We start from the raw sequence: 12,926 nt of genomic DNA, 5'->3' as shown, positions 1-12,926 counted from the left end.
GGGGAAGGGGAAGAGAAGAGATCACAAAGGTATAACCTGTGAAGCGAACTCACAACAGCATTCTAAACATCAAGAGAGATGCCTAGAATTGTAACTATTTATACAAAGCCAGCAAAGTATTAAGAATGAATGCAAGGCGAGGGCATTTGAGATGCCGGTTTTAGTGGCTGAAATTGTAATTAAACTGCAAAGAGAAATGGACGCTAAGATTGGCCTTGACACTAATTACCAGAAAGAAAGACATTTATGCAAATGTCTCAGAAGCCTGAACTTCAGCCATTCAGAACCCTGCCCCCCCCCCCACCCTACCCCACCCCCCTCAAGTTTGGGGGTTGAGGAGAAAGTCAAAGGAAAAGAGGCTAGAGGAATTACCTTCTCTAATTCCAACAGATGAAACCTTAATACTTGTATGGCTTGAATCATCTGCAAAGATACAAAAAGAATGAGCACCCTATTCCTAGTTTGCAGAAAATTGGCTGTCACAGCTCTAGCATCTCCAGCCTACACTGCACGCGCGCGCGCGCGCGCACGCACACACACACACACACACACACACACCAGTTAAATAGAGTTATTTTGATTTATGGCAATAACACTAAAACTTAATAGCAGCGACTGGGTACCATCTAGAGGTTTATATTTCTTAAGGAGAAAAAAATAGCTAAAACAACAACAGAGCATCTAAGTGGGGATCATAAACACTCTCCTCCCCCATGGCTCTTCCCCCTTCTCAGCCCCACTGCCCCCCACCCCACCTGAAAGGGCCACATCCCTGGCCTGGGGTTTCCAGGTAAGCAGTGCACGGAAAATATTCCAAATACTGCCCCCCTGCCCTCCCCGCCCCTAAGTGTGGCTTTTCACGCGGCTGCAAACTTTCTGCTGCGGTTCTGCACACCTTTAGGGTGCACGGGTGGTTTTGGGGGGGCTCTTGGCCTGTGGCCGCCCTCGGGGCACGACTCTGAGGGCTGGGAAGTCCGCAAAGTTTAAGCACACACGCTGACAGGCCCGGAGATAAATCCCCGCGCTGATTAGAGCCGCGCTGCCCGGCTGTCATAAAAAACAAAAGCTCGCGTTTCCCCCCAGCGCCGGCTCGCCCGGCCCCTCTCGGGATGAATTTATTTATTTCCCGGGGATCCTGTCCCGGGGCCACTTGTCCGGGCCCGAAACGTGTGCAGCCACCTCGCAGCTACGGGAAGACCCGTCTAGAAACCTGGGTGGAGGGAGGGGGGCTCTTGCAGCAAAGCTGGGGTGCTTGGGGGGAGGGGGGAGCAGGGATGGGGGAGCTGGGGACTGAGGGGTCCGCTCTTACCAAGTTATCCAGTTCTGGATTAGAAGAAAATAGAGGTTTTTCTGCGCGAATCTAAATGCCAGGGAGAAGGAGTAGAGGAGAGGGGAGGAGAGGGGAGGGGAGGGCAGGGTGGTTGGGGGGGGTAAAAGAAAGAACATTTGAAATCTGGTCGCCTTCCTAGTTTCTTGCCTCATTACACTGTCGGGCGGCGCAGGGGTGGGGGTGGAGGGGGGGCAAGATGTCACCTCCGGGGTGGGGGGGACGGGGGACCGGGTGACACCGAGTCCACAGGCGGCCAGCGTGAATCAAAGAGGCCCAAACCGAGCCCAGAGCCCCGGGTCGCCTCTCCCAGCAGCTCGGCTGCGGGAGGCCGCTGCCCTGCTCGCCCAGGCCCCTGGCTGCGCCCTCCACCCCCATCCCCACCCTGGGGGCGCGGGGTCCGTGATTTAATTTTTGGGGTGGGGGGCGAGCTTCCTGCAAGAGGGTGGGCAGCTGAGCTGGGGAGGCTGGTGTAGGGGGGGAGGCCTGGACCGGGCCGCGTGCTCCCACCTGGGGGGATGCCCCAGGGCAGGGCTTGGGGTGGGGGGTGCTTGGGGTGGCCTGCGTGCTGGCCACTTTGGAAAAGGTGCAGCAGGGGTTGGGGGGGTGGAGGGAAGGGGAGGGAGGGGGAGGGAGGGAGTTGCTCCCGGGGTCCCTTGGCTCCCTACTTCTGGAGCGCGCGTCTTGCTGACCTGTTTGGCGAACACGGCTATGTCTTCATTGAACGACTCGGACGAGCAGACGTCCCCGCCCGCCACCCCCGGCTCGCGGGGGGTACAAGTAGCTAATTCACATTTCTCGAAAATCAGTGCTAAGAGAGGGAAGAGGGGGTGTCTGCAAGAGAAGACAACAGTCGCCAACAACACAATGGTTAGTCCCGGGGTGGGGGAGAGGGGCGCCCCGGGGCGGCGGCGGAGGGGCAGGAGGCCGGGGACCCCCCCACCCTGTCCCCTGCGCTCCGCCGGCCCCAGCGCCCGCAGGTGACTGCTCACCTCCCCTTCCTCCTGGGGCGCCCCAGTCGCAGGCCCTGAGCCCCGGACAGTATCCGAGGGGCGGTGCAGCAGCTCTGGCCGGAGAAATTGGTGACATTTGCTGAGGATAAAACCCCAGCAGCTCCAGCAGCCATTTTGAGGGAAGTTTCCCACCCGGACGGCCGGGCCCTGGGGGGCAGCAGGGCGCCTGGCTCCGCTGGGCCGGCCCAGCCCGGGGCTCGGGCAGCTCGGTGGCGGGCGCTCAGCTGACTTGGGGAGAGGACTTCTAGGGCGCCAGCAGCCACTGTCAGGGGGCTGCACTGACCGATCAGACCCCTGGGCCCTGGGAGGCCAGGAGGGCTCCTCCTCAGCTCCCTGCACGCTCCCCTCCCTGGGCCAGGGGCCCCCACGACCACCCCCCTCCGCCCCAAACAAAGTTCCTCCAAATGTCCCCGCGGTAAAGCCTTTCATTTCTGTCTGCGGGATGGCAAAGCAGCTAGCCTTGCGAGGGGCCTAGATGTCGCTTATCTCAACCCATTAAAAAAAAAGAAGAAGAAAGAAAGAAAGAAAAGGAAAAAAATGCTGCTTTTAATGCTCAAGGAGGTGTCTCAAGTCTTTTATTAGCTCTCACAGCCCAGCCGGGAATTTAACGGTTTGGGGTCCTTTTCAAAGCGTCCCCAAATGTTCTGTCCCGGAGCCTAAACCATTTGCAGTCAACGCTGCGGCTGCGGCTGCAGCTGCTGCTGCTGCTGCGGAGAGAACGCTGGGATTTAAACAAGCCCATCGCACGAGGAAGGGACCGGCCGGGAGATAAAGCAGGAAGGTTTTTCGGCCGGGGAGGGTCAGTGTTGCCTGATTTTTTTTTTTTTTCAGAAGAAGAAATAAATAGAAATAAGAGTGGCTGCAAAGTAAAACGAGGTCCCCAAATTCACGAGCACTCGGCAGGCACAAGCGACTTTCCGCGGATTTTACCAGCCCTGGGTCTAACCGACTGGCCTGGGAGAGCCCGGGGGGAAGCACAGTCTGAAAACAACCCTGGCCCCAGAGCAGCCCCGCACCTACTCCCAAATCCTGCAGGTCTCGCCTTTGAACACAAAGTGCTAAAAACCCGGCCAGAAGTTTCTTCACGTCTCAAACGATTCAGAGCGAGCTCTCTCCTCGCCCGCGGTGGTCAAACTCCCTAAATGCAAAGCCTGTTCCCCCTTGCCCGACCTGCAACTGTCCTCCCCTGATTTTATTGTGCGGCGGCAGAGCCAGCATACGGTTGCTGAGTAAACTTAGCAAGTCAGAACAATCAGTGGCTTAAAAGATTTTCCCTTAAACTAAAAGTTTCGTTCCAACACAAAGGCGCCTACATTTAGAAATCCCCAACGCTCTCCCAGCGAAGTCGAGCAAGCGAGGGCGCCAGCCCGCTGAGCTGCAGAGCCCGGGTCTGAGAGGGGACGAGGGACCTCTGGCAACTTCTCCTGCAGGGGCGACCCCTCGGCCGGCCCGGCCTGGGCTCCGACCGGGGCTGGGCGGGCGCGGAGCGTGTGTGGAGATGGGGGGCGTCCGGGGTGGCAGGCCGCCTCCCCAAATTCTCCATGCAATGCAAATGAAAAGTTACCAAATGGTGTGCCTCCAGCCCACGGAGCCCTGGCTTCCCTCCTACCAAAGGCACAGGGGGAGAGAGAGAGAGAGAGAGAGAGGAGAGAGAGAGAGAAACATCGCATCTCTACTACTTAACCTGATGCCCGGTGTACCTACCCATAAATGGCATCTTTATCTCTCTTTAAAGCGTCATTGACGGAGGAACCCATGCTGGGGGCCATGGCGTTGGTGTGAGCTGTGTGCGGGTACTGATGCGAGTGCAGAGGAGGCCCGTGGTTCAGGTGGTGGACCGGCTGCATGGACCTGGCCGCATGCGGGTCCCCATACATCGTGGAGGGGATGCCCACTCCATCCATGCCCCCATAATGGGGCAGATCGTCGTACTGCATGACAAACAGGAGAAAACAAGGTTCAGAAGGCCAGGCGGGCTACTGGGGAGACGGCAGGGCACCGAGCTTATATAATGTCAGTCCAGCTGGATCCTTCAACCCGGAATTCAGTGGCCTTGCATCTCTAAAGTTGAGATTTCTTGTCTGGAAAAATGATTTCTAAAGTAAAAATTCTAGGATTCTCTCTGAGACTCGGCCGGGATGAACGGTCTTGCCCTAACTTGTGTCCCTATCAACCAGTTCAGAAATTCAGGATCCTCTGGCAAGGAAGGAAGGAAGAAAGAAGGAAAGAAAGGGAGGCATTCTCCCGGAGGGCGGAAGGTAAAACGTGCATGTCTCTAGAGGAGGAAATTCAAAATCACAATAATAAAACGTGCCAGGACAGTGCAGCAAACCCGCCTAGTTTCACAGCCCCTTCCCATCAGGGGGAATTTAAAAAAAAAAAAAGTTACGATGGGAACAGCTAAGCTAAGCACATGAATTCAGACAGGCTTCTCATTTTATTTCTCTGCCAGCGTGGGGTTAGGCAGTCCTGCAAGACACTGCATTTCCTTTGCTTTCCAAGACAAACTCTGCTAAATTATACAAAACTAACTGGCCCCCTTTATAAGTGAAACTCAGAGAAAGGTAGCTCTTTCACGTTCATTAGAGCTGAATTTAGAATTGGGCAATTCCCCCTCAATGTGAAAGAAAATCTATATAGCTGGAACAGTTAGTTGTCCTATTTTTCTCTACTCCTATGAACTTTTCCCCCAGACTAGAAGTCAATGAGGCAAATGTAACTCATCAGGTGTAAAGTAAATTCAAAAGCAAACGCACACACAACCCCCATCTTCTTTTCCCCCCGGAAAAACTACTTTCATATTGACTGTCGTTACTTTTGCGTGCAAAATTCAGCTACTTAGAATCTTCTCATTGCTCCAATTCCGGGCGAGTTCTTTTCCCAAGATTTGGAGGCGCCGAGAGTGAAATGATTTTCAAAGAAAAGAGGAATTGCCACTTTCATCTCCTTAAAGCCAGAGGTGTGAAAATAGTTTGGAAGAACGCTGACATTTGCCTGAACCAAAGCAGTAAAGAAAAATGTGTCAGCCTAGTAACTTTCTTTTGCAAACAGGGCTTTGAGGGCCAGGACACAAATTATGCAGGGAAGGCTTTTTGTAGACCCCCCTTTCTTTTAAGAGACTACCTCGGTTGGGTTGTCATTGTCTCACTTTACTCTCACTACATTTCCATTCAAATAGGAATATTGGGGAAATTAGTATTGCATTTTTAAAGTGAGTAGCTCTGTGCTTAGTATCCAATTAGTGCAGGGCTTTTGTAACAAAAACTTTCAAAGTATTACCTTCTATAAAAATCCATGCACGTTAAAATCATTTTTCAGAGATGAATGTTTTCCGACCCCAAAAGCCATCGTACTATGACAAAGTCATTTGCTTAAAAAAGCTACATGCTTCTAGTGATATTAAGAGATGAGCACAATCAATAACAAATCAGAAGTTTCTAGCTGCTTAATTTACTTTAAAAATAGCCTTAAACTTCTCCCTGAACATTCACATTACAGCACTAGGTATCTAGCGCGTTTTGTTTTTGTTTTTTTAAACAGAATGACTGCCCGAGCTTGCATTTCTATTTATATAGCTGCTGGTTAGGAATCTATAGAAAACTTGATTACTTGAATTAATTACATGTAACATACATAAGTCTACAAACGCACTGAATAAATTCTCTCGCTTTAGGCCACGGCTTTAGGAGCCTCATTCAAAAAGACAGACAGAGAGAGAGAGAGAGAGAGAGAGAGAATAAAAAGAAACTTTTTAGCAGTGTCTTTCAGCCACGTTTCAATTTAATCTCACATTTGAGTTCCACAATTGTTGTTTAATACGTACCCTTTGCGCCATCGGCCTCCCTGGCTCCCTTCCTACTTCAACTTCTAATATATCCTCTTTAAGGCCAGTGTGAAAAGAAACAAATAAGCAAACTCCCCCGGAAAAAAAACAAAAAACAAAAAACAAAAACAAAAAACAAAAAAAGAGAGAGAGAGAGGACAAAAAAAAAAATCTTTTTTTTTTTTTTAAAGCACGACGGAAAAAAAAAAATCCCTTCACGTCTCCAGCAACGTGAGAGCTACTTGGTCCCCGATCTTCGGTCTACGGGACCTGAAGCAAAGCGCCCGAGTCACTGTGCATAAAAGCGCTCCGTTTCCAAGACAGCAGCAGCAGCAGCAGCAGCAGCAGCAGCAGCGGCAGCAGCAGCGGGGGCAAAAAAAAAAAAAAAAAAAAAAAAAAAAAAGGCAGATCTTCTCTTCCACCCCCCCCAAAAAAAAAATCAGTTAAAAAAAAAAAAAAAAAGAGAGCGCCCCTTAGACCCAACTACCAAATCTCATGGCTTTCTGCCACTCCGGCTGTCAATCACAGGCGAGGTTGTCAACGTGGTGAATGAATGATCATCCGCTCTGTCTTCTTCTGGTCGGAACACCTCAAATGTGAATATTCAAATGCACAAAGCCCTAGCGCTCGCTTCCCTCGGATCGGTCCTAATTCCTAATCAGTTTCTCTCTTCTCTCGCTCGCTCTTTCTCTTTCCCCTCTCTCTCTCCCTCTTTGCAACTGCTGCACTGGAGGGAGATTAGAGGAGGAGGGTTAAAAAAAAAAATGTCTGTCTGAGTTTGTCTTAAAGGAGCCACGATCGATGCTGCCCGCTTGCAGTCCCCGTGCGTGTGTAAAGTGTGTGTTGCACAGGCGGAGAGGTGGATTCCGACCCGAATGCTAGAACCCGGAAGTAGTGGTGGCCATAACAGGTCGCGTCTTACACAATGCATTGGGCTGCAGCAAGTCGGCGGCTCGGCAGGGGTGGGAGCGCCGGGCGGGCTCCGGCCGCGCCGCCCAGGCGCACGGGCGCTCCCTGCAGCCGCGCGCCCCGGGCGCGAACCCCCACGCGCCCCGGGCACACGCGCACACGCGCACACGCGCGGGCAGAGCCGCCCCCCCCCCGCCCCGGGGCGCGGGCTTTATTCCCCGCGTTCCTTGCAATCTCCCCCTCCCTCCCTCCGTCCTCCTCTCTCCCCCCCACCCCTACTCGGGACTCTCCTCCACTACCCCCCACCCCACTCTCTCGAAATAAATTGGGGATCAGCACGGGGTGGGGGGGAGGAGGGCGCGCGGGGGGGGGGTGGGCAGCCGCGGGAGTTCTTTTGCACAGAGCTCTCGGCGCGCGGAGTTCATGACTTTCCTGCAAATTACTGGGGGTCCGCTGCTGGTGGGGTGTTGCTTTTTGTTTTTTTGTTTTTGTTTGTTGTTGTTTTTGTTTTTGGAGGTGGTGGTGGTGGTGGTGGGGGAATGTGTGAGCTCAACGCAAGGGTGCGTTCTCGGAACTGACCACCCCACGTAGAAGGAGGCAAACGGGGAAACAGAGAGGGAGGGAGGGAAGGATGAGAGCAGGAGTCCCGAGATCGCGGGGCGGAGGGGGGAGGCTGGGGCTTCCTGCGGATCCCAGCCTGGAGCTGCCGCTGTCAGGGGTGCACCCCCCCCACCCCACCCCAGGCCCCCGGGAAAGGAAATGCTTGCGTTTTCTCACTTTGGGGTCTGGACCTCCTCCTCCTCCTCCTCCTCCCGCTCCCCGGCCTCCGGCCCCCCGGGCCCCCGGCGTCCTGCGCGAAGTGGGAGAGGAAGGGAGGGAACAATGAGCCGAGCGCGGGGACGGTGCCCCCAGCGCCTGTTTACAAACACCGAGCTACTGGGCGTCTCGCCGGAGAGCGGAGCCCGCCGCGGGGCTCGGGGCAGCCCCCCCCGACCTCGCGGGTGCGGCCCCGGGCCGGGGACCCCCCCGCCCGCACCCCCACCCCGGGACGCGGGCTCCCCGACCCGCTGCGGGCGAGGCCGCCGTGCGCCCGGGGCGCGGCGGGGTCGGGCTTCGGCCGCGTCGCCTTTGTTTTCTCGGGCCTGGAGGGACCCCGCGCCCCGGGCCCTGTGCGCCGCGACGCCCTGCGCTCCCCTCCCCGCACCCCTACACCCCTCGGCCTCCCTGCACCGTCCGGACTCCGGGAAAACTCTCGGTGCCAACGACAAAAAAAAAAAAAAAAAAAAAAAAAAAAAAGGACCGAGAGAGAGAAATTCACTTCGGGAGCTGAGATTGCAGACAAAAACCTGTCCCTACCCACGCCTCGGAGGCTCCGACCGGCCCCCTGATTTTTCAACTTTCTCCCCTTAAACGCCTGTCCTCTGGCTTCCCGACGACTCCCCCTCTTGGCTTGCCCTTTATTATCACATTTACTGGTGTTATTTTCGTTTTTGCTCGTCTGCCCGCCGGGCTCCGAGACGCCGCGAGGGCTCGGCCGCAGCGGCCCGACCCGCGGGGCTGAAACCTCACATCCTCCAGCCAGGCTCGCAGCTCGCTCGGCTCCCAGCAGGATTTTTTTTTTTTTTTTTCCCTGCCTCCAGCTGAAGCCTCGCAGAAAACTCCCCCTGCGGTCGACTGGAAAATGAGCTCACCCAAATCTCGGTAGGCAGCGGCGGAGGAGGGCCCGGCCAATCAGGAGGCGCCCCCGCCAGAGCGGCCGCGCATTGGCTGCGGGGAAAATCAATTATCAAATAATCGATCAGCAGGGAGCTTCGATCTGCCGGGAAAGCAAAACTGCCGGTCCCGATTCCCGCCCTGGTGGTGGCCAAAAGGCTGACTCCCCCCCTCCCCGCACCCCACCACCACCCCACCCCAAAGCAGCCGGCCCCTCGCTCCCGTCGCCCCCACCCCCATCCCACTCCGCCCGGCCGCGGACCGAGAACCCTCATCCTAAAAGGAGGGGGGCGGGTAGCTGGGAGGAAGAGTTTTGAGAAAGACGAGGGGCGCTCCTGTCCTCCGCAGGGGTTGTTTGGAAAAGATCAGGGGCTCCCAAAGGTGCGGAGGCTAACTCCTTAACGTGCAAACTAAAGGGCAGATCGCATCCGTCCGAGAGGTAGGGCTCAAGTTTCTGCTCAGTGGGCTTTCGAGCAGCGAGGGCCACCGTGTAGGGCGACCCTCAGGACCTGCATCTGGAGCCCGGCTCCCTCCGGCGCGCACGGCCTCCAGCACTCGGCACGAGTCCACGCCCAGTTCCCCCCCAAAGTGGAGGGCTCAGAAAGCCGAGCTGCAGCCGAGCCTTCGCCACCAGCCCCCCCCACCCCCCCCACCCCCCGTGCAGACCCTGTCCTGCCCCAGGGTGCCTAAGGGATGACACCTTCACCCAAAGCCTTCCCATGCGCTTTGCCTTGCTTGAGACTGCTCCGACTGCTTAAAAAAAATATCCCGGGATCCTCATCATTTTCTCTTCTCTTCTCTTCTCTTCTCTTCTCTTCTCTTCTCTTCTCTTCTCTTCTCTTCTCTTCTCTTCTCTTCTCTTCTCTTCTCTCTCTCTCTGTCTCCCCCCCACACACACACACATTTTAGGATCTTTAACTTTTCTCCATCGCAAACATGCGCAGTTTGGGGGTACGCGCGCCCCGGTGCATCGCGCGGGAGGTTGAGGCAGGCCCGCACGTCAAAGCCGAGGGCGAATCCAGGTGAATTGCCAGCTTCCTTACGCCCCACTGCCTGACACCCCCTCCCCACCCCCACCCCTCCCGCCCCAAGGTGAACTTGGAAACCCAACTTCAGGCCTAGATGGAACCTTCTCGGTCTCCGGAAGGCTATTTGTCTCATTCTCCGGGAAGCTGCGCTGGCTGGGCCGAGCACCGCAGGGCTTTCCCCGGTTACCGGGAGGACCACGCTGGGCCCGAGCCCGCAGCCTCCCCCGAGCCCCTCACCTGGGCGCCTTCCCTCGGCTGCGCGGGGGTGTGGGCACCGCAGGTCCACAGGCCCGCCAGGCTCCAGCTCGGCTGGCTGCAGGGGTGGTGGTGGCGGGGGCGGGGGGGGGAGCGCGAGGAGGGGGGTGTTGAGCCAAACATCGACTTGGGCACATCTACGTGTATGATCCTTAAATGAACTGCGAGGGAAATTGTGTAAGTATCATTTAACCGAGAGAAATTTACTGCGAAATACATTTCGATGATCATGGTCTTTTAGGAGTCCTTGGGGGTTCTCCAGCAAAGGCTTAGGGTAACCGGCTTGGAGGTACCTCAAGTCTGCGGCTATGTTTTCAAACCTGGAAAAGGCCAGTTTCGATGAAGGTTTCGTTGACAACAGAATTTATTCTGTATTGTTGCTTTCGGGTAAGTTTGTTTTCTAGCAGAGAGGGAAAAAGCAGGTTCAGGTAAGTCACTCCTTTTTAAACATAGCCAAAAACTTCAAGGCGGTAGGAAAACTATTGTGTGCTCCAACCATGATGTGTCAGGTTACCTTGCAAGTACTTTAAATGACCTACACATAGGTTTTCCTTAAAGAAAGGGATAGTTTGGAGTTTGTGAGCTTAAACAGACTCTTGGGAGTTTTGAAAAAGGGTCTTCTTTTTTCCCCTCCCATAGCCCCCCTCCCTTACCATTTATAACTGCAAACCTAATGCTACTTCGAGGTCTTTATAAGATTAATTCTGAACAATCAAGGGACTAAAACACTTTTACAATGTAATTACAGTAGTACAAATTGTTTGCCCAAACCTCATTCTGGATAAGGATTTTACAATTAGCAAACAGTTATTACAGTTGGGGCTTGCTGAGAGAAATTGCACAGAGGAAGTCTAGAGTTGTAATATAGTAGCCATAAAAAAAAAAACCCTCCTTTGGTACAGCAACAATTAATCATCTATTAATAGGAAAAGGTAAAGGGATAGTTATGGGTATTTTAGTGGACTACTACTGATATTTATACTTGTCCTGTGACATCCCTAAGTTAGTTCAGATACTTGCTTTTTGAGGCAACAGCACTTTTGTTTTGCAAAAACTTGGCCTGGTGAAGGGTTCTGGCACTTGCCCTTAGCTCTGGCAACACGCGCCTTTTCCATACTCAGCTTACTCTAAACATCCCAGAGCATCTTCCCAAAGATAGAGAGCCAAGACTTTAAAGGGGCAGGCTGAGGCCTAAGGTCCCTATTGTTTAGAACTTCCCTTGCAAGAAGGCATTTAAAGCAAGTGGTGCCCCTTTAGGCTGTTGGTACAGTCCTTTCTGAGTGCTCCCTTCTAATTTTCTTTTCTCCTGTAAGGAATTGTGTCTCTGGAAAAGACATATATCCTGAATTAGGCTTTTGTCCCCAAAGTTCACACGGATGAGTCAGCCCCCGAACCCTCAGAAATTAAAGAGGCACCTCTTAAGGTAAAATGTGTGTGTATTTGCCAGCCCAGAATAAACAAAAGCCTGTTAATCAATCGAGTTTGGCAGCTGTGTTCACAGAATGATAAGGGTTTATCATCTGCCACCTAACCCTAAGATGCCTGTTAAAATGTTATGAGTGCGCTTTAGGTTGTCCTGTGGTGTGGAGGCTTGGGATTTGTACTTCAAGAACAGTCAACGTCTGCATCTCACCCCCCCCCAACATTAGCATTTGCATTTCAAAAAACAGAAATAAGAAGAGGGAAAGACAGTTTGAAGAAAATGGATTTAAAATCTGGTAGAGATAATAGAGGAATGCTTGAGATAAGAGCCTGGCTGTGATAGGAGAGAGGTACCAAGAAGTCAAAGCTAATGAATAGCTGTGAGAAAAGTGAAATAAACTATTTAGAGGTCTATAAAAGGGGGAAACCTGGTTAGGTGATGTGAAAGGGGGTTAACTGAGTGGATTAGGGAAGACGTTAATCAGGTGCCCCAGAGCCATCCCGGCTAGAAGAACTGGGAGATTTGTTTACTGCATTTTGCTTCAGAAAACAATGTCTGGGTCCAGTTCAGAAGTCAGTGAGAGGTCAGTGTAGGCTGTCTAACCGTTGCAGGGAAAATACCTAAGTCACTATATTCTAACTGGATAGTACAAAAGTTAAGGGGGAAAAAAAAACCTGGGGGGGTGTTGTTTTCCTTACTACCTTTCCATTTCAAATCATTAAAATGCTTTGGTCTCTAGAGGGGGAAGATTACACTGGTTAACATAATTACTAGCTCTGACATTTTCAGAAGTTATAGAGGTCTTTTATTAATTAAATGGAGGGCTTAATAAAATATTCCTAATAAAATTTATGGTTGTCTTAAAACTTTCTAAACAGTGCTATAAATTCTTAATAAAATTAACTGGGAAATGAGTTATTAGCCCACACTTTACCATCCCCCCCACTTCTTCATAAGGAGTGTCTGTAGAATGAAGGGGGGAATAGAAGCCTTTTAGTGAAATATAAATATTAGCCAAAGTCACACATTGCTTTAAAAGAGGTGAAGTTTCAACTAAGTTATGTCTAATGGCTTCACCCTCCAATATTGCCCAAAAGCTACTCACAAACCTTAGAAAATTTCTTCCACCTCTTTACTAACGTATTATATACGCGTGTATGTGTAAGCTCATGTGAAATACAATGCTCCATTTTCTGGTCTGAGTTGTGTGTTAGGTTTAATAAAAAGCAGAGATGCATTATGCAAAATCCCAATATAGGATTTTTGAAGTCCCCAGTTGTAAATATTCTATCAATTCAAAGATATATTGAAAATATATAAAGATATATTGAAAATGAAATGTCTTATAATTTCTCTCAATTTCTTTAAAGGTAACTTTTAAACAATAAATTTCTCAATAGTGTTTACCTTTAGACTCCACATTCATAACAGTTGG

General features: G+C 52.3%; 1 protein-coding gene across 4 annotated transcripts in view; it reads right to left on the bottom strand.

Annotated features, from left to right (window-relative positions):
* MEIS1 (Meis homeobox 1) overlaps positions 1-8,614 on the bottom strand; it is a 137,316-nt gene extending 128,702 nt beyond the window's left edge. For 2 of the 4 annotated variants that reach the window (XM_055328931.1, XM_055328932.1), the window contains exons 1-5: positions 6,164-6,509; positions 4,045-4,271; positions 2,020-2,161; positions 1,310-1,360; positions 373-423 (exon numbers count right to left, since the gene is read on the bottom strand). In XM_055328931.1, coding sequence (XP_055184906.1) covers positions 373-423; positions 1,310-1,360; positions 2,020-2,161; positions 4,045-4,271; positions 6,164-6,175 — 483 coding nt within the window. In that variant the 5' untranslated portion in view covers positions 6,176-6,509. Of the gene's footprint in view, positions 1-372; positions 424-1,309; positions 1,361-2,019; positions 2,162-4,044; positions 4,272-6,163; positions 6,510-7,085; positions 7,149-8,428 lie in introns of those variants that run through there. The other 2 variants (XM_055328930.1, XM_055328929.1) reach the window with 2 other exon arrangements.
* Between the last annotated feature and the right edge of the window lie 4,312 nt (positions 8,615-12,926).

The sequence above is a fragment of the Nyctereutes procyonoides genome, unplaced genomic scaffold (assembly GCF_905146905.1).
Source record: "Nyctereutes procyonoides isolate TBG_1078 unplaced genomic scaffold, NYPRO_anot_genome, whole genome shotgun sequence".
Lineage (NCBI taxonomy): Eukaryota > Metazoa > Chordata > Mammalia > Carnivora > Canidae > Nyctereutes > Nyctereutes procyonoides.
This window is presented reverse-complemented; position numbering and strand designations above follow the sequence as displayed.